General features: G+C 32.7%; 3 protein-coding genes across 11 annotated transcripts; 1 reads left to right on the top strand and 2 right to left on the bottom strand.

The window, feature by feature from the left end:
• Nucleotides 1-134: 134 nt before the first annotated feature.
• LOC100255516 (protein WHAT'S THIS FACTOR 9, mitochondrial) lies at nucleotides 135-2,629 on the bottom strand. 3 transcript variants are annotated; one of them, XM_059739286.1, is made up of 2 exons: nucleotides 2,387-2,629; nucleotides 135-1,905 (listed from the first exon to the last, which is right to left on the bottom strand). In XM_059739286.1, the coding sequence occupies exon 2, from the start codon at nucleotides 1,838-1,840 to the stop codon at nucleotides 563-565; it is 1,278 nt and encodes a 425-aa protein (XP_059595269.1). In that variant the 5' UTR covers nucleotides 1,841-1,905; nucleotides 2,387-2,629; the 3' UTR covers nucleotides 135-562. The 3 variants fall into 3 exon arrangements, with proteins under 3 accessions (XP_059595269.1, XP_059595268.1, XP_002281091.1); XM_059739285.1 differs by having other exon boundaries at nucleotides 2,414-2,629; XM_002281055.4 differs by lacking the exon at nucleotides 2,387-2,629 and adding an exon at nucleotides 1,970-2,365.
• A 103-nt stretch (nucleotides 2,630-2,732) lies between these two features.
• On the bottom strand, nucleotides 2,733-5,823 carry LOC100260585 (uncharacterized). Its single transcript, XM_002281044.5, has 2 exons — nucleotides 5,193-5,823; nucleotides 2,733-3,045 (listed from the first exon to the last, which is right to left on the bottom strand). The coding sequence occupies exons 1-2, from the start codon at nucleotides 5,643-5,645 to the stop codon at nucleotides 3,001-3,003; spliced, it is 498 nt and encodes a 165-aa protein (XP_002281080.1). The 5' UTR covers nucleotides 5,646-5,823; the 3' UTR covers nucleotides 2,733-3,000.
• Nucleotides 5,824-13,478: 7,655 nt separating this feature from the next.
• Nucleotides 13,479-27,472, top strand: LOC100243447 (F-box protein At3g58530). 7 transcript variants are annotated; one of them, XM_010655558.3, is made up of 14 exons: nucleotides 13,511-13,731; nucleotides 13,815-13,874; nucleotides 14,111-14,158; nucleotides 14,654-14,737; nucleotides 14,897-15,027; nucleotides 15,148-15,223; nucleotides 16,186-16,256; nucleotides 16,620-16,706; nucleotides 16,801-16,873; nucleotides 16,959-17,026; nucleotides 17,102-17,170; nucleotides 17,885-17,990; nucleotides 25,778-25,870; nucleotides 27,215-27,472. In XM_010655558.3, the coding sequence occupies exons 1-13, from the start codon at nucleotides 13,561-13,563 to the stop codon at nucleotides 25,841-25,843; spliced, it is 1,110 nt and encodes a 369-aa protein (XP_010653860.1). In that variant the 5' UTR covers nucleotides 13,511-13,560; the 3' UTR covers nucleotides 25,844-25,870; nucleotides 27,215-27,472. The 7 variants fall into 7 exon arrangements, with proteins under 7 accessions (XP_002276459.1, XP_010653862.1, XP_019077343.1 ...); XM_010655559.2 differs by having other exon boundaries at nucleotides 27,212-27,472; XM_010655557.2 differs by having other exon boundaries at nucleotides 13,512-13,731; nucleotides 27,243-27,472.
• The last annotated feature ends 428 nt before the right edge of the window (nucleotides 27,473-27,900 follow it).

Below are 27,900 nucleotides of genomic sequence, written 5' to 3'. Positions count from 1 at the left end.
TGGTTTAGCAGAATACAGAAAATTAAACCATACCATATGGAAGAAGAAAAACAGGCATACAGCAATGGGCATGCGTTATTCTGAGGCCTGCTCCTAGAGCAATGCGAAAAATGAATGAAAGTGCCACCAGATACTAGAAGGGAGAGAATAGAAACCTTTTATTGAATGTATATAAGAAAATGAATCGAGCAAATCCAACAGCAATATAAGCAGGGCTACAACTTGATTTTTCTATTTATCTAATGAGAGGAATGTAGCTTAACCAAGAATTTCCCATACAGAATGAAAAAATGCATATTGATACAAAGAAAACTTCTGTATGATGATTTGGAAGATTTGATTTTGGAATTTGCAAGGGGCATCACTTAGAATCTCATCCTATTCTTACTAGCAAACAATTTAAAAAAAACACAAGATGGAATCAATGGAAAGGCATGAAACCTATCCTACACAACTTATTCAGATAGAAGACCAATATGTAAATCCAAGGGTCCTTGTGAAATTTTCTCGCCTCAAGTAATGATGACAATTGTTTCTTCTCCACTTTTGTTGGATAAGAACATTAGTCCTCATCGGAGTCCAGGTCCTCCTCTGAGGTGTCCTCCTTATTGCATTCATCATCAATGTCAGGCTCTTCTTCAACAGATTCTTCTTGTTCTGTTGTATCCTCTCCATCATCAAGCAAAACATCTTCCTGAGGCATCATATTGGTTCCTTTGCCCCGATAAAGAACACCTGTTCTCATCACATAATTATACTTTTCCCTAATGCGAGCAAGGGGATGTGGGCTTGCTAACTTACCCCGCCTGTACCCTTCTCTAATCGCTACTGTTGTTGTTTTACACTTCAAGGAGAGATAAAAGATCCCAGGGTACCTCGTAAAAATTCGTGTAAACTTATGGGGAAGATTCAACTCCTCTCTCAAGCTTCTCAAATAGTTCCTCTTGGTCTTCTTGTGAATGGTTAAGCTGAGAAACTCATGCAAAACCCCAACAACTCTTTTCTCCATTAGTTCGCTGTTTGGATCAATCAGCCTGGAATCCTCATATGGTGAAATGTAAGGCAACTTCTGAAACTCCTCCATCCAAGCCTTCACCTTCTTCTGTGCCCCATAACCCCGCGGAAAACTCATTGGGAATGCCAACGCGGATTTTCCCCTCTTAAACTCCCTATATTCACCCCCATCCAATTCACCTCTCTCATGGCTTTTCTGCAAAGCTGAAACCGCAAATTCCTCACGCCATCCACCAAGTCTCAGACAGGGAACCCCATTCGAGGCCTTAATTACCCGGAAATGATCTGGGTATTTGGGAATTAAGGTTCTATGGTAATCATCAGGCAAACCCAGATCCCATTTCAAAGGGGAAAGCGATTGCAAGGGAACCATACTAGTTTTCATCATCATAAGAACCTTACAAAGCCTCTCAACGGTGTCAGCCTCGTGGGTCTGATGTATGCTCTCTTCTTGTGAGTGAAGCATCAGTGCAGTGTCAGTGAGGCGAAAGCATGGAAGACTAGGGTATTTGGGGTGAGGGAATTCGTGAAAGAGAGTCGGGTACCTGCGCATGAAGCGAAGAACAGGGACGGTGAGACCCAGAAGCTTCTGCCAGTTGGCGACGGAGTTTGAGGCGAGGAAGCCGCTGGAGGAGCGTTTGATGGCGTCTTTGAGGAGGCATACGGCTTTGAGGTCGGTCTCGGTGTCGATGATGTGGTCGAGGCTTCGGTTCTTCACCCATTTGAGACGAACCCTGACGATGCCTCGACATTGGAGGTGGTGGTGGTGGAGGAATTTTGGGATGATGGAGGAGAAACCATAGTGGATGGCGCTTCTCAGGTTCATGGAGATGCAGATTTCCACCTTATAATTCTCTGAAAGAGGATCCCATCGCTAAAACCCTTGATTCCCTGAAAGAATAAGAATAACCCATTACTAAAACCCTTAAGTATGGAGATGTAGTAAATTTCTTGCCTAATAAGTTGCAATTCTTTGAAAATTCTGGCCACTCCTAAAACCCTTTCTTTTCTTGGCTTTCTTCTTTTTCCACTCTTAAACCCTTCCACAAAGCTATACGTTTCTGCAAGGTCTAAGGCCTTCTTAAGAGTGAAAACCCTGAAGCAGGGGATGAAAATGGCAGGCCTACGCCATTTTATTCATTAATATTTTTTTTTTATTAAAAATGAAATACGAACTAAAAAAATTATCATCATAACTTATTAAAATTTTGATTACTCTCTCACTAGCCCATCATCTATACGTTAAAGCTATCAAAAATCAAAATAATCCTGACCATCATACATTATCAGTAATGTCGATCACCATACATTAATGGTCAATATCTTTTAGTAACTTATGCTTTTAAATCAAATGGAAAGCCTAGACATTTACCTGACCTCGTTTTATAATCAAGTTTACCTTTTTCCCAATCCCCTAATTTGGTTAGTGGTTTTCCCAGATGATTTCAACATTGAAATGAGGAGATAAAATTATCAAATTCAGCTGTCGTGAAGGGTCCTTCACAACCAGATGCTAGTAGCATGCTCCATGATCCATGAGCTTGATATTGCTTGATCTCCTGCTACACAAGGATCCATCTCTGAAATTCACGAATCCAGCTACAGCTTGGCGCTGATAAAAGCCAGTTGTATTTCCATTCAAGGAACAATTCCCCAGGTGGATATCTCCGTTATATAATTGTCAAATTTCCAAAAGTCTATAACCAAGCGCAGAAAAGTATACTCTAAAACTATATTCATTATATTGAACTTGGGCAGGTTCTCCTGGTTTTTTTTTGTACGTAAACCTAAAACATTGCATGAGGATGCTGGTGAATTTTTTTTTGGCTATGTACATATACCACACTTGCAGTATCATTTGATTACATATCTCAGTCTTTGAAATTTATCAAAGTCTTGATTTTCAAGTACAAATCTAACAAGGTAATGCTGATCAATGGTTGAGAATCCACATATGACAGCCAAGCCTTTATTGTTTCATCGCATCTACTCAGTAAGTAGCATTGGGATTTCATTCACAGAAGCTGGAACCTGCAAATCCACAAATGTTACAAAACCCAGGTCAGCAAAAAAACACAAGCTCTCAGATCATAATTACTCACCAGCCAAACTACTTAGATGAATTAGAGGAAAAACAACCGTGCATTTGGAATAAACTGCAAAAAGCATTACTCAAAAACAGACTATAGCCTTGTTTAGGAGAGTTTCTCAATTGCTAAAAGCAATGTATGACAGTCAAGTGCAACTTTTCCGAGTGTTTGGATAAAACTCTCAATCACGGGTCTTATGCTTCCCAAAAAATGATCCATGTTCTGAATATATACAGAGACTCATGTTTTTCCATGAGAAGTAATAATTGAATCAGATTTTAACTTTAAAAGTAATTTTAAAATACAGTGCAGCCTTTAATATATAGCAATAATAATTCAAACACAAAGTCAACCACCGTCCCAAATAGGGCTTATATGATCCTTACAAGCTCATCTTTGATACATATCTTTTAATTTTGCAGTAGTCAATGTAAGAGCATCACTTTGGAGCTATGTAATGGTCTTTCTAGTGAAAGACCACCATAATTTTTTATAACCTTAAGCCTTTGCCTTAGCAATTACAACTCCAAATAAGAAAGGAGTCTCACTGGAAGGCATAGTCAAATGGACAATGACATAATATGAATGCAATCACTACAAAATGTGGGATCTTCCCTAATAACCATCGATCCTTTTCTTCGAATTTCCTACTTTAGTCATTAGAAAAAGTAATTTGACTACCATCAGAGTACAAATTTTAGGATCCATGTTTATGCAATTATGACTAAAGATTTTACACTGGTCAGTCATGTGCCAAACACAGACATCTCCCCTTTCTTCAAGCTGAGAGCAAGCAATGTTAAAGATAAGATGCCAAAAAGAGCATTAATTTGGTTGCCCAAACCCACATAAAAGAAGAAAAATTAAATGTTTTAGAAGTAATGAGGATTTGCAAACATTAAAAAACACACTTTTTGTTGGCAGAAACCTAAAAATTTAATTGTGTATATCTTTTATAAAATGAAGTTTGAAATTGTGAGTTTGTAACAGTGGCGCATGTTTATTCAATAGCTCTGAGCAATTGGGGTCGTCCTAGGAAGCTGAATATTATGGGAATAAGTGAATAGCTATTGCAAGATATTGTTTTACTGGGAGAACCATGATAATGCTGAGTTATTGCAGCCTTGGCCACAAGACTCGTTCCCAAAAACCATTTATCTCAACATGCACATATAAGAAAAAAGAGCAGCTCTAAGCTCAATGTACACCTTGAAGAATAAGAGGTGGGTGGGGAGCTCTGCATTTGTTCATGGTGGGTAGATGTTAAATTTTATGTTTGACCTCTTGTTCACATCTAGATCAACATGTGGTAATTGGACTCTTCAACTTCACTCAACATACTCATATCAACAAGATATGACAAGTGTGTCGGTGATATTACCTATTTTGATTTTCTTCGTCTTTTCTAAGAATAAGGATCAGCAAACAGAAAGAGAATTTTCTTTTGTTCAAGGATATGCTAATCCTCTGCACTTAATTGATTTTTCTATCCAAGTACCATTTAAGATCATTTTTCAGCTGAGTCCCACATCCTAAAAGTGGATATACGAAGTAATCCCATGCCTAGGCAAGTAGCAGCACACCCGATGCCCATAAGCGATCCCACTTAACATAGGGATCAACAAGAAAAACATGAGAAAAGAAAAGAAACTACAAATTTTAAAATTATGAGCTTGTTTGTAACCCAAAAGAAAACTGCTTTCTGTAACAAAAACAGAAAAAAGAAAATGCGAATAACTCCAAAAACGCGTGCAGAACGTTCCCAAAAAATTGCTGCTGAAAAGAACCACTTTCATTTCTGCTACCGAACTAGACCAGTTCATTCTTTATTATTCAATTGGCTTCATTAAATTTTTACACTTCAGAAACCAAGAAAAGAAAATACGAAATCGACATTTCTCTTCTTGGCCTTGATTTTCTCAGCATCCAAACAAAACATAATGCTTCCTAACCGAATAACATAGAATCCCAAACAAAACTATAAATATAATCAAGAAAATAACAGAAAAATAACGAAAGAACAGCAACCAGCAATAAAACATGGAGCAAGAAGATAACTAGAAAAACAAAAAGTCAGAGAGTAAATACCTCCCAAATTTCTTGAAACGAAGCCGGCTTCCTGCAAGATCTAGCCTTCTTGAACTGCTTAACGTCGAGCTTCTTGTTAATCATACCCACGTGGAAGTAGATATAATCCGACGGTGGCAAATCAACCCTGATCTCATCAACATTGAGCCACAGCAAGAACTTCTGCACCTGAACGCCCTTCAGACTCGTGATGGAGCCGTACTTGAGATTACCAGAGATGACGCGATCGTAGTAGACCATGTAGTCAAACTTGATGTAGCAGGGCCCGTACAATTCGACGGAGAAGTCGCCGCCTGCGGATATATTGAATGAGCTTACCGCGTCCGGCAAGATTCCGGCCGGAAGGCCGTGGTCCAACAGGAGCTTGTGGACTTCGTCGTTGGCGGCGGAAAGAGAGAAAAGAAGAGATGAAAGGAAGAGGGTGAATGCTAGGGTTTCTGAACAGCGAGACATGTTAGGGCTTTATCGATTCTAGGGTTTCGGAGAAGAATGTTCAGAGAAAGAGAGAACGTTGGATGGAGATTTTCTATGGATTGTTCGGATGTAACGAATGAATTTGATCAAACACGTCGTTTTATCTACGCCACTGAATTTTCCTTCCTTCCTTCTTTTTTTTTTCTTTTTTTTTTTTAACATCTTAATATCAGAATATCAAAAGAATAAGTATTTATTTTAAAATTATTTTATTGAACCAAATTTATTACTTTTTTCAAACTTTTTAATTCCTAATATTCTTTTAAAATTCATGTTTTAATATTTGAATTTATATATATATATATATATATATATATATATATATATATATATATATATTTAAAAAAAATAACACTTGTAAATAAAAATTAATTTTGATTATATTTAAAAAATAATTTATTGACTCATGTTGCATCAATGACTGTATGAAATCTATATTTTCAATGATTAAAATATTTATTGTTTTTTAGTGTATAAAAATATTTTTCTTTATTGCAAAGTGGCCACGTGGATTAAAAAATTAATGAATATTATTTAAAAAATAATTAGTTCTATCCTATTATACCAACCAATGCATGACTGCAAAATTATTGTAAGTGATTGAATTAAAACTACTTATTAATTTTATAGTGCTTTTGGAAATAATTCATTGTTTATAATATTTTATAATTTAATGCATGATAGAATAATTATTTTTAATGATTCAAATATTTATTATTTTTATAATATGGTTTGAAATAATTTTTGAAATATGTAATTTTGGGAGCAGATAAAAGTATTAATTGGTACAATCAAGCAATTCAATCTTTCATGACATAACAAACAAATCCTAAGACTGAATTTTAGCATTATTCCTATCTTGAGTCATTTTAGAATTTGGGTGAATAAGGAAATTTCTTGTTAAATCATGCCGCTACTTGAAAGACAAATAAATTTCAGTTTCAAAAAAGTATACCTTCCATCACATCATTCATTTTTAAAAAGTCATTTTGAAATCAAGCACATAAGACTTTCTACTTCATCATAAACATAAAGAAATTATCGTTTTTTAAGTACGAATATAAGGGAATGCTTAATAAAACTTAATATTTAATAACTTAATAATACATAATTTGTAATGCAATACATGGGAAATACTTGATAGAGATAAATAAAAAATAAAAAAGGTATAATATTAAAGGGGTGTTTAATAAAATTCAATATTTATTACTTAACGACTTAAATTAATTTAAAGTTAAATTATATTAAAGCTATTGATTTAAAACTTATTATTTAATTTTTACTTTAAATATTGAGATTGTTTAATAAAAATAATTTAAATTTTATTATAAATAGTCAAATTAATATATTTATTATCATGAATTATAATTACAACAAATGAAGTCAAATAATTATAAAGATCATGAAATAACAAAAGAGATTATAGAGCAAACGATGGTAAAAAAGTAATAAAGATGTGAACTTAATAATAACTTAATTATTTATACTTATTACTTAAAGTCGGTTTTTACTTTAAATCACACAATTAAATTATTTTTATCAAGCATGTTTAATTTATTTAATAATTTAATTTAAATTATTAAGTTATTTTAAACTATTAAGTTGGTTTACCAAGTATTCGCCGATTTTTAATATAAAAAAAATTAACAGGTGATACCAAAAAATAATTTAAAAATATGGATAAATGTAATTAAGCTCGATATAATGTTTTTTATTCTTTTAGTTTTAGTGGTGGGGTTTAGGCAACATGTTGCACCTAACCACAATCATTCTACTACATTAATACCAACGAATTGCATCATTACATCCAACTGTTTTCCAAATATAACAAATTACTTCTCTATCCAAATATGAAATACAATTCCATATCAAGTATTTAATAATGTATATTTTTAAACATACTTAATATTTAATATCTTATAAATTAATGTTTTTAATATCGAAATAATGATAAGCCATCCATTACTTACTAATATTTTAATTAATACTCAATTTTTGTTTTGAAATGTGACATTATTGTTTTAAATATCATTAAAAATTTGTTATGATTATTGAAAATTAAACTACTTTTTTTGAATTGGTAGTGGTTATAGAAATTGTTTTTAATATAAAAAATGTTATTTTAAGAAAAAAAAAATAGATATTTGACAAATTTCATGAAATATTTTTAAGAATATGAAATTTTATTTATAATATTGAAAAATCACTTAGTGTTTGTTTGGTAACTGTTTTCGAAAACAATTTTGAAAAACGATTTTTAATAATAGTTTTTGAAAATTGTTATATAATGTTTTATAAAATAAAAGTGTGTTTGAAAACTTAAAATGTTTTTAACTTATTTTGAATATTTTAAAATTTGTTTAATTTTTTTTTTTATGTTTAGTGTTTTATTTTTAATCATTTTCCATGTTTATATTGTTGTTTTTTAAAACAACATTAAAAAATAAGTGAAAATAATAGAAAATGATTAAAATATGTTTTCTAAAAATACTTTATTTTTTATTTTTAAAAATATAAAACAAAAAACAATTTTTTATTATCAAACCTTTTCCTTTTTTTTTTTTCGAAAAATAGAAAAATCCTATGGAAAATAATTCTCAAATAAACTCTTAAATTGCATTTAAAAGTGATTATAGAAAACGTTTCTGACATTTATCTCTTAAAGTGCATTTGGGAGTGATAATAGAAAACGTTTCTAACATTTCTAAACTTAAAAAAATAAAAAATTTAAAGTATTATAAATATTAAAAGTGTTTTTTGAAATCATTGCCCAACGAACTTGTAGAGTCCATTTGACAATGATTTCAGGAAACACTTCTAATATCCTTAATATTTGAATTTTTTTATTATTCAAGTGTTAAAATAGTTAAATACATTTTCTAAAATCATTACTAAACACACTTTAAAAACATTTTATAGGATCACTATTGAAAACATTTTATAGGATCACTATTGAACGCATTTTTTAGTGTTTATCAAATAAACACTTTGTAAGTGATTTTCTTAAAAGCACTTTTAGATAAAAATACTTTCGAGTGCATTAGATAGTGATGTTAAAAAGTGTTTGTGACATTTCTAATACTTGAAATATAAAAATTTTTAAGTATTAAAAATACTAAAAACACTTTATAAAATCATTACTAAACGGACTCTTCAACTAAAAAATACTTCAAGTAAAAATATTATCAAATGCACTCTTATAATGTATTTGATAATACCATTTGAATACTTAATATATATATATATATTTTAAACATTATAAATATTATAAACACTTCTTAAAATCATTGTTGAAAGCATAAAATTTAGAAAATGCTTTTAAGATAAATGAAAAATCATTTAACCTATGTTTAGTTTAAAAAAATATTAAATAAACAGAAATATATTAAGGGATATCATTTTTTTATATTTGATTTTATTGTAAAATATGTTAAATATAATTAAATTATTAAGAAATTTACATATTTTAATATTATTTAATATTTATATAGGATAATTAAATAAATGAAATGGGTGTGAAGTGGTATATTAAAATATTTTATTAATTATAAATATATATATATATATATATATATATATATATATATATATATTATTTTTAAAAGTCAAATATAATATTATAATAGTTTTTATAAATATTTGATAAATGATTATCCTAAAAATATTTGTAAAAAAATATTTTTATTAAAAATGTTTTAAATAAAAACACTCTCAAATGATTGTTAATTATGTAATAATACATACAATCAAAAAGTGTACAAAAACATTGCCATACGAATCAAAATTGAAAAAAATTTAGGATCAACTATTTACCTCCGACTATTGATATTTTAATTTTGTACTCATTAGTTGCTACAAGTCTTTATTCTTCAAACTCTGATCTCTAATGTGAGATGATGTATCACTGAAGAAGATAACAATAGAGAGACGAGTTCCGGGACCTTAGATGTTGAAGCCTGACATCCCTGGTGATCCACGTAGTTGCCAAATGGATGGACGCACGATCTCAACCAATATAGGTTCTTGATTCAGTCGTTTCACCTGCAAAAGACATCCGGACGGGGTGTCCGAACGCACCCTCCATTGGTTTTGTCAGCCATGGTTAGAGAGAGATAAATCAGTTGACCTTTTACTAGGTATCTCAAGCTTACCTTCCCCTTTGTGTGAAGGTTTGTATATATAGTATTAGAAGCTTTGTTCATTTCTTTAATGGTGGGGATATATTTTGTGTTGTCATGATAGACACTAGGTGGTGGCAGGGTCATCATCACCCTAAGGGCGGCTAACAGAGATCGTAGTAGGTGATCATGTGAAGTGATCGTGGGAAGTGACTCGTTGTCACTTCATCTTGTCCTTTCACTCTGCAGGTGGCGAGACGTGGGCCATGGCAGACTGTTGTGATAATGTGTAAGACTTGCTTACTTCAGTCAATGATCTGGACAAACGTATCCGGATGGCCTATGTTGGTCGTCCGGATGTATTTGTGGAAGCCGTCCGAATGTTACGTTTATGAGTGTCGTGTGCCTCTCCTTGAGGTAGTCCGGGTAGGAGAAGCGCGCCATGTGCACCTTTAGAGAAATCCGGATGAAGGTGATTCGGATGATAATTCGTGCCACGTGTCACTATGAGGTGTGTGACATGTGTTCTCAGGAGGAGGGGTCCCTACATTAGAGCTATGGCTTCCCATCACAACCAGGTCGTTGCCATTTGGCACCATTACACACCGATTGTGGGTCAGGTTTCTAGACTGCAGGGAAGGTGGAAGATGTGTGGAGGATTTGGTCAAGGTGTTGGACCACTTTAAAGGTATCGTGGGCATGTAACATATAACAAATCAAGGTTAGATTCGAATATGGAAAGGACCGAGTCTTCACCCTAATCCGTACTGTTGGTAGGATTCAAAAAAGTCTTGTTCCGGGCACAGCCGCACAGAACCTTACCCATTCCTTACAAGTTCGCAAACGAAAGAAACAAGAACGCAACCCAAAGCAAAATACATCCTTTCACTGAGTCACTGACTCAGTGCTCCCCCAAACCATCCTTTTCTCAGTATTCTCATATCGGAAACCAGTACTGTTCAAATGTTACAACGACAGCTGCAATAATGGTGCTCCAGCTGCCACCAGCTTCATCAATCTGACTCCCCATTCACCCACTTAGAATTATTTCGAGTTTTCGATTCAGAGTTGCATGCATGCATTCAGACTCACATTTGACCCATTTGAACCCATTCCTTATCGACGTGGCAGAAACATTCAAGAGTTGGTCCTTTTTCTGAAGAGAGGAGAGGAGGGCGATGGTGCGTTCTACTATAAAAATTAGATGATATTGCAGATCTCTTGTGGGCAAAGGCAAGGTTTCTCTGTGGGTGATGGTACTGCATTATCACGTTGTAGATCAAGTGAAGGAGATGACGTGAGGTGGAAGAACATCTCTCCTGTGGCATACATGGGAAGAGCCAGGCAAAGACAACGTTTTACTTTTTCTTTTCCCTCGATTTTTTTTTTTTTTTTGTGGGATTTAAAATGTAATTTTTTTGCTAAGTGAATTGGTTAATTTTCTTATTGAATTCTTCTCCTTCTCCTACCTGGGGAGGTTTCAGAGATTCTCTCTCTCTCTCTCTCTGGGATATCAAAGCTTAATATTGTTTTACAGGTGATATATATATATAAAAACCATACATTTGGCATAATAAAGTTTGTACATATGAATTTAGATTTATAAAATTAAAAACAAGGAAATATAAATTTGTCGATATTTAAAAGAGAAAAAATACTGGTACACTTTTCTGCTACATTCTTTATAACCAATAATATATATATATACCACTTACATTTTTTCACTATAATGAAACTTCAAAGTTCTTCCAATTGAATTCAGCGACTCCAATCGACACTAGTCTCTCTTCGAGTTTATCTTCCAACTTAAAGTCTTAACACTCAATCCTTGCTCAACAACTAGGAGTTTTAAATCACTCAATCATAGTGTAATAAATAAACAAATACAAAAAAAGGTTATGATGAATAACAAGGGTGTATTAAAAAATATTTAAAAATCATGAAATTGATACGTCAATAATGAAATAGAGTTTTAATGTGAGAAACAAGTAACTAGTGAGTTAGCAAATATTTTTTTTGTCGGTAAATGAATGAGATAATTCTATTTATAGGTTTTCAATATTTGACACTAAAAAAATGCACGTTTAAGTAAAAATCCTATATGCACCAAAGTATTCATTTACATCGTGTTCTTGAACTTTAGAGGTTTTCATGCATCATGGATTTTGCTCTCCATGGATCCTTTTATAATTAGCTTGATTTTTCATTTGATTCTATCAATTAAAACCTAAAATTAAACTTGATTTTAAACCATTAATGATTTAATCATGATTTGTTATTATTAAAACATACTTAAGAGAACCTTTGGACTAATAGTATGCTTGACTATTATTTTCGAACATGGTGTTTTTTTGTAAATAGAAAAATAAGTTAGGTAACCAAAAAATTGTTTTATGTTTTCTATTTTAAAAAACAAAAAACACAATATTTAAAATATATATATATATATTTTAGTTGTTTTATAATGTTTTCAATAATCGTTTAAAAAAATAATTATATTAAAAAATCATTAAAAATAAAACACTAGATATAAAAAAACACATTTTAAAACACATCTAATAACATTAAAAACAAGTTAAAAATATTTAAGGTTTTTAAACAAATATTTATTTTACAAAATATCAAATAACAGTTTTCAAAAATTGTTATTAAAAACAAATTTTTAGGATTGTTTTAAAAAATAATTATCAAACATGTTTAGTTTTTATCTTATTTTCCTTTTTAGTTTTGAAATGTATTTTTTAATCCCTAGTATTAGCATTATTGTTAATTTCTTTGGTAAATTAATTGGTTAATTGTCTTATTGAAACCCTCTCTTATACATAGGGAGGTTTCTAAGATCAATCTGACATTAAAATGGAAATAGGATGTTTAGGATATGCTCGGTTTTTTAAAATAAATTTATATTATTAAAAATAGAAAAATATATTTATCAATAAAGATTTTATGTCCTTATATATAGAAAATAGAAAACATAGTGTTTTTAGAAAAAAAAAATTGGTTGTTTTCAAAACTATCACTTATTTTGTAATGAATGTTTTGAAAAATAATTATAGGAATATGAAAAATTATTTAAAATAAAATAATAAAATATCAAACAATGATTTTCAAAATTTATGGTCAAATTTTGTTTTTTTTTGTTTTTTTTTTTAATTTTGAAAAATAGTCATCAAATAGGAGTTAATAGTTCAAGGAAATGAGGTGTTTACCCTATCTTCTCCCTCTCCACCGCCTTCCACCCTTGAATATCAAAGATTAATATTATGTTATTTAAATAAAGTTGTAGTATACACAAATATTTTTAGTTTTCCATCATTAAATCTGCTGGACAAATAATTTCAAACTTTATTCATAAAAAGATAAATATAATGACAGAAGCTAAAAATAAAAAATAAAAAATATTATTTTTAGTAAAAAATTTATTTTGATTTATGCAATAATTCAATTAAGTCAATATAAAAAAATAAAACTAAAGTTCAATTTTATGAAAAGTAGTGTTTTAAAACAAGCTTTATTATTTAGGGGTTTAATTGTAAAAAATGTAATTTTCATACTTCATAGTAAAATAACATTAAAAAATAAGTTAAAATTTTTATTAGAATAATTTTCTTAATTAAAAAAAATGAGAATACCTATTTTTTTTTCTAAAAAATTATATATTGCCAAACAAACTTTTGAAGTTGGAAAATTATTTTCAAATAAACCTTGACAGTGGGCTTGACTCCTACCTATATATTGTCAAATGTGTCAATGAGGAAACTTTCATCAGAATCACAATGGAAGAAACCGAAGCAAGAGCTGGGGGGGACCTGAAATGGAGCAGAGAGACAATACCTAAGGTTTTGAGGATCGTGGGCACGAGACTTCCACAGAGAGACCTCATCTCTCTGTTATTGGTCAGCCCATGGATTCACAGAACTCTCGTCTCATGCTCTTCTCTCTGGCTGGTAAACCTTCGTTCCAAAACTTTCAATCAATTTGATGGGAAATGCTTTAGATGTTTTTTGTGATTTGGGTTTTGATTTTCCAGGTTCTTGATTTTCGGGAGACGAATAATGCCGGGAATCGACTTGTAGCTGCACTATCACTGGTTGGTTTCGCAGATTTTGATTGGGTTATGCTAGGTTTGTGAGTTCTAGGGTTTAATGATGTGGTTTCTGTCATATGATGATTTAGATGTACAATTCAACTCGATTTGATGATTTTGTACATTTTTTGTAACCTAATTGGAGGAAACATTAGGATGCTTAGTGGAAAGAATTTTCCGCTCTGCTTCAAAACTCTATGAATGAATTGACTTTTTTTTGTATGTACAATATGGAAAAGAGGGAGCATCTAATGATGGGTTCCAGTCCCTTCTGTTGTGCTGGTATGGTATGGTTCCATTCTGCCATGTGATGATTTAGATATACAATTCAACATGATTGGGTGATGGGCACTTCTTTTAACCTAATCGGAGAAAACATGTTGGCTGTTTAGTGGAAACAATTTTCTGGTTTGCTTTAAAACTCTTTGAATTAATTGAGTTTTTTTGCATACACAATATGGAAAAGAGGGTTTATCCAATGACAGATGCCATTCCTTATCTCAAATGTATTTCTCAAATGATGTGGTGATGATACTTTTAAAACTGATGGCAGGATAATTTTTTTTTTTGTTTCATTTCATTTTTTGGGGGTTTTGAAATGATTTGTGAAGTAAAGTTCACAAGGTCAAGTTATTTTTTTTGCTTGCTTGCTTTCTTTGTTATGGGGAGTCAATGATGTATTTGATTTTTCGTTTTGTTTATTGAGTGTGCTTAGCTGGTGCACATTTTGCATGGGCTTACTGATCATGATTCTTATTTTTGGCGATTCTTGGCTTTCACAGTTTCGATATCAGCATGTTAAGCAGATAAATCTTGAATTTGCACAGGATATTGAAGACAAACATCTTGATCTTCTCAAAACCAAGGTTATACTTCTAACTTTATACGAACATTTGTTGGCTCCAAAGTGAAGTTGGAATTAGCAATATTCTCATTTCTGTCTGCTTGAAAGAATTGATCTGTACTTCTAAATGTTATTATATGAATTTTTAATTTTTTAATGGAATTATATGTGAATTTTGCAGTGCTTGGATTCACTTCAAGAACTAGAGTCTTTAAATCTGAATGTCTGCCAAAAGATCTCTGACAGAGGAGTTGAAACAATAACCAGTGCTTGTCCTAAATTGAAGGTCTTCTCTATCTATTGGAATGTGAGGTATTTGGAAGGTTTGCTTGATCTGTATTTCTTTTTTCCGATACCTTGGATTTAACATTTGTAGCTAGGTTCTTTTTATCATTACTCATGAAATGTGGAATATGAATTGAGTAAATGCAGGGTAACTGATATAGGCATGACACATTTGGTGAAGAACTGCAAACATATAGTTGATTTGAACTTGAGTGGCTGTAAGGTATATATGATCGCCAGAGAGTTCAGGTTCTCGCCTTTACGTGCTAATAGCTGCATTGTAAATTGTATGACTCTCTTCTTTTGATTGCTTTGAGCATCCAGTCTTCCTGCTTATTTATGCAAGTTTGATTTGTCATTGGTGACATTAGCATTCATGGGCACATGATTGATTTTTAAGGTTTAAGTTTATGCACTATAAGGACAAAGGGAAGACCCACAAGAGTAGAGGTTAAGGCTGTGAAAAAAGACTAGGTGGTTTTGATTTAATAGTAAACATGACCTTAAGAAAGTGGAATTATGAGAAAATGAATATATTGGAGTCTGAATAGTTGGGATTTCCTTTTTCTTAATTTTTTTTTCATTTCAAATTTAATCAAATAGATCAAAAGATAAGGGCATGTTTAGCAATGTCTCCGAAACTCTAAATTTTGTTTTTGAGAATAATTTTCAAGAATAGTTTTCAATTATTTTTAGGAACAAAATTCTGTTTAGGAACTCAAATATAGAAAATAGTTTTTTCAGCTTATTCTCCATGAAGATAGTGTGCACTTATGTATAATGCAAAAGTTCTTCATATTTTCAATTGTTTCTTATATTATTCTACAAAAAACACTCAACAACACTTCAAATTTGTTTTTAAAAAACAACCTGTTTTCAAAACAAAATTTTTAAAACTGTTTTAAAAAATAAATAAATTTGCCACACATGTTTTATAAGTTAGAAAACTGTTTTCTATTCTAATGAATAGAAAATTATTTTCAAGAACTGTTTCTAAATAAGCCCTAAGTTCCTCTTTGTTTTTTCATTTTCCCATGCAAGAGTGCAATATGTGAAACTGCTATGCACTTTCTTCAATCTTTCAAGGTCTATGATTATTTATATTCAGCAATTAGTTCATTGAAATTTAATATTCTTTATTTTGAAGGATTATATTGATGGGGTCCTTTAATGTGGCAATTACAGAATATCACAGACAAAAGTTTGCAACTGATTGCTGACAATTATCCAGACTTGGAGTTGTTGAACTTGACTAGGTATGTATGTACTGGTTTCCAGAAGCTTATCTCAGGAATTGGAAAAAGAAATGTTTCTTTGGTGTTTGCTTAGGAATATAATGCTTTAAAATTTAGTCATTCATTTCTCAGTGGTGTGAATTCTAGTCTTTTAGGTCTCATAAGTATAAAAATTGGTGATTGGTTCATATTTCTGAGAAAAAAGACTAGTCATCCAATGAGGTGAACCGTTTAATAAACAGTGATGCATCCAATATTCCTCTAAAAAATACATGTTCCATCCTGAACAGTGAATAAATTGGTTAGTAAATTTGCCTACTGATAAAGAGCTCTACCTCGTGATGTGCTTACAATTCATAATCTTATGTTTATGGGTGTTCCTAGGTGCATCAAGCTAACAGATGGTGGCTTGCAACAGATATTGCTCAAATGCTCCTCTCTTCAGAGTCTGAATCTCTATGCCTTGTCAAGGTATCAGATGAAAATTCTATACATTTGAATTTGGAGGGAAATAATCCTTGTTGGGGTTTCTAATTTTTGGGATTTTCTCATTCTTTTAATTCAGCTTTACAGATGAAGCTTACAAAAAGATATCACTTCTTACCGATCTTAGATTCTTAGATCTCTGTGGAGCCCAGGTAAAATATCAGGTTTTCTGAATAAATATATTACTCACGTTTTCCTTGGCTAGAAATTGATACTAACTAGAAACCTGAATGTTAGAATCTATCTGATCAAGGACTTTGCTGTATAGCCAAATGCAAGAATCTGGTGTCTCTAAATTTGACATGGTAAGTAAAGCTCCTAATCTATTTTAGAAGTACTGTAGCAGAAGGAGATGAATTACCTGACACGTTTCTTGATAGGTGTGTACGTGTCACTGATGTGGGAGTCATAGCCATTGCTCAAGGTTGCACCTCTCTTGAATTTCTTAGGTAATCCTAATAAGAGATGTGCTATTGAATTTGAAAAGACATATATGCTTGGTTTTTTAGAACCTTACTGATAGAGATAGCACCATTTTATGCCACAAAAATTCTTCACTCTCTAGTATCAAAACTAATTGTCCATTACTTATGTTTGATTTTATCTTTCATATGCAACTATATATCTGTTAAGTTCAGTTCAATAGCTCACCTTTCAGAATGGAATAATGAGAATTGTGACAATATGGGATCTGAGAATTATTCTTGCCTATAATGAATTGGAATTAGGGAACTGATCAATAGGTAAGTGTGTGAAAAGTCTGGAAGCCTGTGTCAATAATAAATTTGACATGGATCTTTCAGAATACTACAGAGTATGTGTTAGTGAAAATCCATACTGCTAACTTAAAGAACTTATAGCATATATTTAGTATTTGGTAATCAAAGAAAAAGGAAAAGAACAATACTTGTGCAATCAAAGTGAAAGGGCAATGCATAATTTGAACCTTTTTTAAACAAAATCTGGGAGTTTTCACTGTGGTGTCGACTAAAGAGGAGTCCATTGATTGGGTTTCTTGTGCCATTCTGCAGTGTCAATTTCAAGGTAACATGCATTCCTGTAGAAGTTGATCATTATTCAGGTCAATATACATGTGGATCATCCTAACTGAAATAACATCTTGTCTCTTGATATATTTTCTGTTACTAACTGAAATAATGCAGCTTGTTCGGAATCGTTGGGGTGACTGACAAGTGCCTGGAAGCTCTCTCGAGATCTTGTTCAAACATGATTACGACCCTTGATGTAAATGGGTGTATTGGCATTAAGGTACATGACATTTTCTCCAGAAAAAAGTTACAAGGTCGTGGTTTTTTGTTCACATAACATAAAGTTATTAAACCTGGAATGATATGGCTCTTGAATTTTCAAACTGGAAAATGCTTCCTGACTGGCTTGTTTACACGCTGACCTGGAATTCACCCATTAAATAGAATAGGTAAGAGAGTTTGAAACTCTGAACCACCAATTTAGTGAGTTCTTTTATGTGTTCAAATTGGCTAGTGTTTCTTGTTCTCATTGAAGGGGATTAAGAGCCCGTTTGGCAGTGATTCTAGTAAAAATGCTTTTAATCTGTAGTGCTTTTGTTTGTAGCTTTTTTATGATAAATGTTTTTATGAGAATCAGTGAGAGTGATTTTGATAACGTTTTTGATAATGTGTCACAGAACCAAAAAGCACTTTTAATATTAATAAATTACCAATTATGTCATAAAATTTAATTACAAAAAGGAAATATTATAATAACCAATAATTTTTCATGACAAGATACTATATAAACATCTATGGTAAAGGAATATATAAACATTTATATTATTAAAAAACTAAAAATAATATATCATTACAAGAGAATTTTGAACAATATTTATAAAAAGATTTGAATTAATAAACAAACATTGATCACAAGATAATAAGATTTCAAAACAAAAAAAATTATTTAATTATATATTAGATTAAAAATAATAAGTTTTTACCACTAGACTAAGATTTTGAAAAATACTTACAAAAAGATCAATAAATAAACATTGAATAAAAGATAATTTTTCAAAGTAAAACAAAGTATATTGTTACATGTTAGTTTAGTTTGTTCAAAAAAACTTTACTAATAAAAAGTAAACAAGGCAAATTTTTTCACAGCAAAAAAAGGAAAAATCTATCTTCAATATTAGAGTCATAATTAAACATCAATGAGATATAATTAGATGTGCAATTCAATCATGTTCCTCTCCCATCTCTCTTGCATGACATGAACCGTCTTCCTTAACTACATGTATGCTACCCCCTTCTTCATTAGGTGGAAGTAACTCTTGATCATCATCATAAAGTTTAAATTTTATATAGGTTCTAACATTAATCCTTTTGAAATTGCGAAGAGTCGTTGAAGCAATAACAATCTTTACTTGTTTTTCAAGAGGAAAGCTATGCATTTCCCGTAGCATTCTTCACCTTTTCTTCAAAATAACAAATGTTCTCTTAATTGTGCACCTCAAAGATGAATGTCTATGATTAACTACTTTCTTCTTACCTCTAAGTAGCCTACCCCATAAAAAATTTGGAAGATGGTAATGCTTGCCCTAAAAAAAAAAAAGCTTAATCACAAAAACAACTGTGATAGTTTCATTCGTAAACCTCTAAGCGGATGAGAAAAACCCAATCTTGGCCTTCTTAGTGCCTTTAAAAAGATGTGTGCATCATGAGCAACACCTTTCCATTCGACCCATGCTAATATGAAACACATCAAAATTACATACAAGCAGAACATTTTGGTAGTTATGCCTTTATTAACAATATGTGGTATTTCATATTCGTCTATCTCTAGGAACCACAACGGGTATTTGAGTTCCATCAATTACCCCAATACAATCCTTAAAATATGGCTAATACCGATCATTATTTCTTATTTTATGAAAGACCTCCCTTAACTATAGATCTCTTGGTTTTTATAATATCCATAGTTTGCCTCAAGACAAACAACATTTGATACGATCTCAAAATCATCTAGATATGGATCCATTGGAGTGTTGAAATCTTTCTTGAACCATCATATTGCTAAGTCCATGACCTATTTTAGTGAGAAACATTGGAAAAGTTTCTATTAAGGGCACACTTGAACCTTCTTTTAGACTATACCTTTCAATAAGTGTATCTAATAAATTGATGAACGCATGTTTTTTCATTCTAAATTACTCAAAACACCTAAACACAAGCATTCAAAACATTTATCACAAACTTATATCCAAGTGGAAAGAAGTTCTACAATGCTTATTTTCTTTGTAGCTAGTAAGTGTTACAATTGTAGCATGTCTGGTAAGCATCAACTAATAAAAATCATGTTTATCATCACTTTCATCTTCAAAATTATGATTGTCACTATCATTATTATTAGAAAACATATATACGAAAATAAAATAATAAATACATTAATAAACAACAATAATGAACATTTTCTGTTAATACAATTATATTAAAAAAGAGAAGATGATTTTCAATGATCAGCTCACTCATGAAAAAATAAAGAAAAGAATAGCCGAATTACACATTAAAAAGAAAAATACAATGAAAAAATCTACAAAATTCTTTAAGAAGTTTACCACCAAAATGTTATTTTAAATTACAGTATTTAAACCTATACATTTACTCAAATAGGAGATTTTTCATTTAAAAATTATTTGAACATGCAAATACAAGGGTAGTAGTAGTATGCAAAATGATAGCAGGGGCAAGTAATTAGAATTGAACAAAAAATGCGATATTGTGACTTGGGTTACCTTATTATCCGTAATCTCAAAAGCCTCGGTTTTAATAGCTATTCACATGCACAGTTATGTAATTCTATTTTGTCAATCTAAAACCTAAATGCTAAATCCCAATAAAATTGAATTAATTTTATTATCAATCTAATAATCATATGTCATTAAGTTTTTAAATTTAGAAGTATCAATTTTTTTTTTTTTAAAAAAAAAACCCTAATCTTGCATCTTTCCAAAAGGGCACATGGAAGAGAGAATACAAGTCTAGAATCAGTCACTGGTACTCCCCCCACTTAAATTGAGTTCCTGGAATAGGGAATCTATCCACCATTAAAAGCCAAAGGCAATGACCACCCACTAAAATGAAGCATAAAGACATAAGAAATTTTTGTCAATAAAGTGAAAAATACCTAACCCAGCCTTGGAGGTAAAGAATTCAAGTGTTATTCACCTTTAGTAAGTCCCAACTGACCTTGATTTAACGCTTAATTAGAAAATCTAGCTCATGTGGGGTCACTAGGGATAAGAGTCCTACCATTAAATCCCTATTTTCCGTCAATGTCATATTCAAAAGTGATGGCTCATTGTCCCAACACATGTTTCAAAATTGCAATTTTCCCAATTTTTCATTTCTGTTCTCAGCTACTCAGATAAGAAATATCACCTGGCTTTTGACTGAACAAAATTTTAGATTCAGAAGTGTAGTCTTGTGAAATCAAATACATTGTAAAGTTCATCTAATAGTCAAAGATTTTAGAGATAAAAGGCAACACCAATCCAGGCCTTTGTCCAAAAAAATCTGTGCTGCAAAGAAGATGCTATTTTTTTGGCTTCTAGAACTCATCTAGATGGCACTTGATTTACTTAGGAAGAAAAAAAATTGTGATCATGTTAACTTTCTTTGATCACAACTTCAAATCTCTAGAGCTATTTAGCAGCCTAGAGTCATATGCTCCATTATGTTTCAAGCATTTTTATCTTAAATGAAGCATGTAAATAGTTTCAGAGGGAAAAGAAGCCTGACAATCATATATATGAACAATATACCTCAAAGAACTGAAAAATCCTACCCACAAACACCAACACCAACACAAACATGAATTATAAGCATATAACATCTTCACAGAAACAATATCTTAAATCCTGTACTCAAAAATTTTCTCTGGTCATAGGATGTACACATTAGTGATGAGGTGTAACCTGAAACACAAATGGATTGTCTAATATAAAAGTTGGTGAAATGCCTGAACCACAGAGCATCCAAACATACTCAAAATTAAAAAAAAAAAAAAGTGATTAGAAGGGGACTCGTGGTATCAAAGTCCAGTAAGGATACAACAGTCTCTGTGATATCAAAGTCCAGTTAGAATACAACAGTCCCTGTAGTGCCCTATGTCCCATTGAAATTGACAAATATGTGTTGCGTATGCCTAATTTCTTATTCATCCTTTCTCCTATGAGGTATGGATTAGGGTTTGAGTTGTTTACATTGATTATTCTATTATTCAGCCATAATCCCTAAATTTCAACCATGAAAGAGGAAAAAACATGTAAGAGAATTTTCTGGGCAACCAAACAGAGAACAAGAAAGAATAGAGAACTTACCTAGAGTTTAGAGCAATAGTGAAAGGAATCAATGGGGGAGGTATGTAGAGCTTGGCATCAACAGTGGAGAGTGAAGAAATTGACGCACATAAAGAGTGAAGGAGAATATAGGTGATGGGAGGCAGGGTTGGGTATTGGGAACCTGTTTGGGGAGATTTTGATTTTGAAATTTTTAAAAGTGATTTTTTAAATAATCATGTATCAGGTGCTACTTCAACAATCACTTCAAGTGATCTTTCAAATTTTGAAAAGTAATGTTTAATAATTTGCCAAACACCTAATTTTAATGAAGAAAGCACTTCTATGCCTTCTAGAATCACTGTTAAACGAGCTCTAAAGCATGGATCAAATTACTAGAACAAGAAGCAAAGTGGTTGGGGGTCAAGCTGGTGAAAAGTATGAAGGTATGGTTTAACACACCACATGACCCAAATGTGGTTGAAGGAGGAGGGTTTCAAGGATCTAATGAAGTCTTGGTGGTTGGGGCTCAGTTTTAGAGGATCCTCTAGTTTCATTCTGGTAGAAAAGCTAAAAAACCTAATTTTTTTTTTGAAGAGTTGGAACTCTGAGGTGTTTGGCAATGTGGCTGTTAGAAAGAATTTGACCCTCACTTAGGTGGGCTTTTGGGATTCAAAGGAGTTACTAGGGACTTTATCTATAGAGGAAGAGATTGCTAGGGAGGCTTTAAGGGTAGAATTTCAGAAATGGGCTCTTATGGAGGAAACAAGCTGGAGACAGAAGTCAAGGGAAGTTTGGTTAAAGGAGAGTGACAAAAATACCATTTTTTTTTTTCATAAAATGGCAAATGCACATAAAAAGAGGAATTTTTTGGCTAAGGTCAAGATTAATGGGGCTTGGTTAACAGAGGAGGCTGATATTAAAGCAGGAATTGCCCAGGCATTCTAAGCCCTTTTGTCAAAATATGGAGATTGGTGCTCTAGTATAAGTGGCATGGACTTTGAAACCTTAAATAGGCAAGATGCAGTGAAGTTAGAAGAACCTTTTACTAAGGAAGAGGTTTTCAATGCGCTGTCAACTCTTAATGGGGACAAAGCCCCAGGGCTGGACGGTTTTTCAATGGCATTTTGGCAGTGCTGTTGGGATGTTGTTAAGGAAAAGGTAATGGGTTTCTTTAGGGATTTTCATAATCATGGTAGATTTGTAAAAAGCCTCAATGCTACGTTTTTGGTATTGATGCCAAAGAAAGGAGGGGTTGAAGATCTTAAGGATTTCAAGCCTGTAAGTTTAGTGGGGAGCTTGTATAAATTATTGGTTAAAGTGTTGGCTAATAGGCTTAAAAAGATGATCAGTAAAGTGGTTTCTTTTTTTTCAGAATGCATTTGTGGAAGGTAGGCAAATCCTTGATGTTGTTCTAATAGCAAATGAAGCAATTGACTCGATGCCGAAAAGTAATAGAGTTAGGGTACTGTGTAAGCTAGATATTGAGAAGGCATATGATCATGTCAATTGAGGCTTTTTACTTGTCGTCTTGGAGAAAATAGGTTTTGGCCAGAGGCAAATAAGTTGGATTAGTTAGTGTATTTCTACTCCAATTTTATCGGTTATTGTGAATGGTACCTCTTCGGGCTTCTTTCAAAACTCTAGAGGATTAAGGTAGGGGGATCCTCTTTCTCCATATTTGTTTGTGCTTGCTATGAAGGCGCTTAGCTGTCTCATTGGGAGGGCAAGGGAAGACGACTTTCTAACTGGCTTCAAAGTGAATGGGAGAGGTGGAGAGGGTTTGGAGGTTACTCATCTACTGTTTGCAGACGACACTTTGATGTTTTGTGAGGCCTCCCATACCCAATTGGCTCGCTTAAGCTAGTTGCTTATGTGGTTTGAAGCCATTTCGGGTCTGAAAATTAATTTAACAAAGACTGAGCTTGTTCCGGTGGAGAGAGCGGAGAACCTTGATGAGTTGGCTCTTATGGTAGGCTATAAACCCGACCACCTATTTGGAGCTCCCTTTAGGTGCCCCTTTTAATTCGTTGGTGGCTTAGGATGGAGTGGAAGAAAGATTCCGCAAAAGATTGGCTTTGTGGAAAATACAATATATTTCCAAAGGAGGAAGACTAATGTTGATTAGAAGTACGTTATCTAATTTGCCAATCTACTTTTTGTCTTTTTTCAGATGCGAAGGATTGTGCAATTAAGGTTGGAAAAAATCCAAAGGGACTTCCTATGGGGAGGTGGGACCTTAGATAGTAAGCCTCATCTAGTGAAGTGGGATACCGTTTGCTCTGACAGAAGGATGGGGGGCTTAGGTGTTAGGCACCTTTACTTGCTTAATAAGGCTCTCATTTGTAAGTGGATTTGGCGCTTTGCTTAAAAAATGGAGGCCTTTTGGAGACAAATCATTAGTGGTAAATATGGGGATTTGGAAGGGGGTTGGTGCTTTAAAGAACCGAGAGGAGGCTATGGTGTTGGTTTATGGAAGACCATAAGAAAGTTGTGAGATGTAGTTAGTTTTAAATTGTCCTTTTCGGTGGGCAATGGGAAAAAGATAAGTGGTGCGGGAATGAACTGTTAAATGTTTCTTTTCCCTATTTATTTGCTCTTTCTAACTCTAAAGATGCTTGGGTGGTAGAGTTGTGGCAGCTCTCTAATAAGGGGAGTGGTTGGAATCCTAACTTCCTGAGACCCCTAAATGATTGGGAGATTGTTATTGTGGAACGCTTTTTGGCAAGACTTCAATATAAAGTGGTAGAAGAGGGTAAAGAGGATAAAGTGTATTGGGTTGATACGAAGAGTGAAACTTTCTCTATTAAATCACTTTATGCTAGTCTAGAGACAGGAAGGGTAGTGCAATTCCCTTCTAGTGTTGCGTGGAATGCGTGGGTTCCTCCTAAGGTGTGCTTTTTTGCTTGGGAAGCAACTTGGGGAAAAACTTTAACTCTTAACCAGCTTCAAAGGAGGGGGTGGTCTTTGGCCAATCGTTGTTTCCTATGTCTATCTCATGAGGAGTCTATTGACCACATCCTTTTGCATTGTGACAAGGCAAGGGTGTTGTGGGAGCTATTCTTCTCTCTCTTTAGAGTTTTTTGGGTGATGCAGTCTACAGTTAGAGAGGCTATGCTAAGTTGGCATGGTTCATTTGTTGGAAGAAAGCGGAAAAAGGTTTGGAGGGCAGCTCCTTTATGCATCTTCTGGACTATTTGGAAAGAGAAATGGAAGATCTTTTGAGAATGTGGAACTCTCAATCCAAAGGCTGAAATACTTGTTTTTGTGTAACTTGTTAACTTGAATCAAACTGTTTATAGGTGAAAGATTGATGTCCATAGTAGATTTCAGTGATTGGTTGGGGTCGTTTTGAGGGAAAGAGTATCTTTTTGTTTTCTCCTCCTTTTTTTGGCGCTTTTTGGCTGCCACTGTATACATTGTGTGTACTTTGGTTTGCCATTTTTGGCCTTTTTAATACAAATCTCATTTACTGATAAAAAAAAAACACACCACATGACCCAATAGTGGAATAGGATTCATAATAGGGCAAAATGGTCAAATGCAATTTATGTAGTCATCCCAACCCAAATAGTTGGGATAAAACTAACAATCAAAAATAAAAAAATCTAAAGAAGGACAAATTTGACCAAGCTGATCCTTTCAAATCAAAGCTGTTAGTGTCTCTAAAACACCCACAGGTCTCGAGTGTAAGTTTTGCCTGATAATTTCTATCGTTCTATTCCTGGATGTCTTTCCTCTGCAGGGACGGAGTCGTGATGAACTGCTGCAATATTTCCCTTACCTGAGGTGCTTCAAAGTGCATAGCTAATATATTTGTGATTGCCATTGCATTGAGGTGAATATCTTGTCTCCTAAGCTAACATAATTGTTTTAAATAATCAACCACTTTTAGTTATGGCCTTTGAGGGAGTTTCTGTTGTTATTAATGATCAAGTTGTACATCAAATGTTACCATAGCAAAATGCATTGATCTCATTTGCTAATTTATCCCAAAGAGCATACAAACAGAAGACTGTCCTATGAAGCATAAGTCTGTACCATGGAATGAGGAAACATAAATGACTTGTCAGAGTCAATATTTGATTAAATGCAGTAATTCTAAGGCTGCTAAATTTTCACATTACCTATGCTTAGTTTTCCAGGGACATGTAAGAAACAGGAACGAAACTTGAAATCTTACAAGCATTAGGTTTAGAATCTTACCAGTACCTGCTTTCTTCTTTCTGAATGAAGTATTTGCCCATTTAGTTTAGAATATTCTCTAGCTGCACCTGAGATTGGTATATTGCAAAAAGCATGGCATCTAGCACACTAGCCCATTGCGATTTGACTGGACATGGGGTTCATAACTCTTTAATGGCCCAATGTGGGAAATCTCAATGATAAGGATGAATCTGCAAGATATAAATAAAAAAAGGGAACTGGTATTAGTTACAGTTAAAAAAGGATTAATATTATTTGGAATTAATTAGGATTAGTATTTGTTGGTATCAAATTAGCATTAGGATAATTATAATTAAAGTTATAATGGGCTATTAGAATTCTAGTAGACTTTGAATTTCTTAGAGAAGCCTAAAAATAAGGTTAAAAATGAATAAATTGATTGATGTTAATAATATTAGGGTTTTCTTTATTCCAAATATTGTAATACTCAATAGTGAAACTTCATTGATTTTCTTTTAGGTAAGACTCTTAGAAGACTTTAGTGAGACTCTAAAATTTTCATCTCTTCTTTGTTGTATCCTTTCTCTCAACTTTTTTATTTTGTTTTTATTTATTTATTTTTTACCATAAACCTTATTCCTTATTCCTCTCTTTACACCTTAAAAATAACAACACTAGCCCACCTATTTAATTGTAGGCAACCATCATTGGGTTGTCCTACATCGCTTAAGGCTTCCTGAGAACATCGAAGATGGCTCAGAGATAACTTAAGATGTCCAGCATAAACCAGTGTCTGAATTGAAGGATCCTCAGTCAGAAAGCCCGTTCATCTTCAGCTGGAAATTACCCAAGCAACGGCCCCCCAGCTGGAATCTCATTGATATGAGTTTGATTCCATTGTAATTTGCATAGGTGTTTAGGAATTTGTGATTTTAGCCTTCAATGTCTCTATCATTAACCAATTGGGATTCAACCCTGGTACTAATTTTTGATCTTTGTGTACAATCATCAGCAGACATAAAATCATTCGTTGATTTTTCCAGGCCATGAGATGCAGCTTGAGGCCAACCCGGTGGTGTTGCGTATGGGGCGGAAGATTTATCATCTGGATACTAACAACTTTCTTATCAGTTATTTGTACCCTATGGTAATGGTCGACAGCCTGTATTTTAGTTTACAATGAACAAACAGTGTCATCAAGATCTGCCTGTTGAATTCATCACTGTCAACATCTTTGATTTAATTGAATGACAATGGGCCGTCTTTTATTTTATGGAGTGACGGTGGATTTTCAATTCAAAGTTGGCAAACACTTGTTATCTCTTTGGAAACTGTTTGTTTGTTTGTGTTTGTGGTTTTTTTTTTTTAATTTAAAAACATGTTTGATAAATTTTTAACATAAAACAATTGATAATTTACTCTAAAAATAGGTTATTTTTCATAATAAAATTAAGATTTTTTGTAATTTTTATAAGTTGAGTAATGCTTTTATATATAATAAATAATAAAAACCTATTTTTTACATTTGAGTTTTGCAATAGATCATTCCTGCAAAACATTTGAGTAAAATTTGTTTTTAAAAAATGTTTTCAAGCATCCTCAATCATACGAGGGATCAAATGCTAATTAATAGGAATGGATAGTTTTTTCTTTTTATTTGATTAATCATAATAATCTTCTAGTCCGATTAGTCCATAATTT

The sequence above is a fragment of the Vitis vinifera genome, chromosome 8 (assembly GCF_030704535.1).
Source record: "Vitis vinifera cultivar Pinot Noir 40024 chromosome 8, ASM3070453v1".
Classification (NCBI taxonomy): Eukaryota; Viridiplantae; Streptophyta; class Magnoliopsida; order Vitales; family Vitaceae; genus Vitis; species Vitis vinifera.
The sequence above is the reverse complement of the archived record's forward strand: the minus strand, read 5'-3'. Positions and strand labels throughout refer to the sequence as shown.

Excerpts from the sequence above, each read along its gene's own strand:
- LOC100255516 (XM_059739286.1), bottom strand. The coding sequence starts at position 1,840 with ATGAACCTGAGAAGCGCCATCCACTATGGTTTCTCCTCCATCATCCCA.
- LOC100243447 (XM_010655558.3), top strand. The coding sequence starts at position 13,561 with ATGGAAGAAACCGAAGCAAGAGCTGGGGGGGACCTGAAATGGAGCAGA. Across the intron at positions 14,159-14,653 it reads CCTTCTGTTGTGCTGGTATG|TTTCGATATCAGCATGTTAA; the intron begins GTATGGTTCCAT and ends TGGCTTTCACAG. Across the intron at positions 17,171-17,884 it reads ACCTCTCTTGAATTTCTTAG|CTTGTTCGGAATCGTTGGGG; the intron begins GTAATCCTAATA and ends GAAATAATGCAG.
- LOC100260585 (XM_002281044.5), bottom strand. The coding sequence starts at position 5,645 with ATGTCTCGCTGTTCAGAAACCCTAGCATTCACCCTCTTCCTTTCATCT. Across the intron at positions 3,046-5,192 it reads CGTTTCAAGAAATTTGGGAG|GTTCCAGCTTCTGTGAATGA; the intron begins GTATTTACTCTC and ends GTGGATTTGCAG.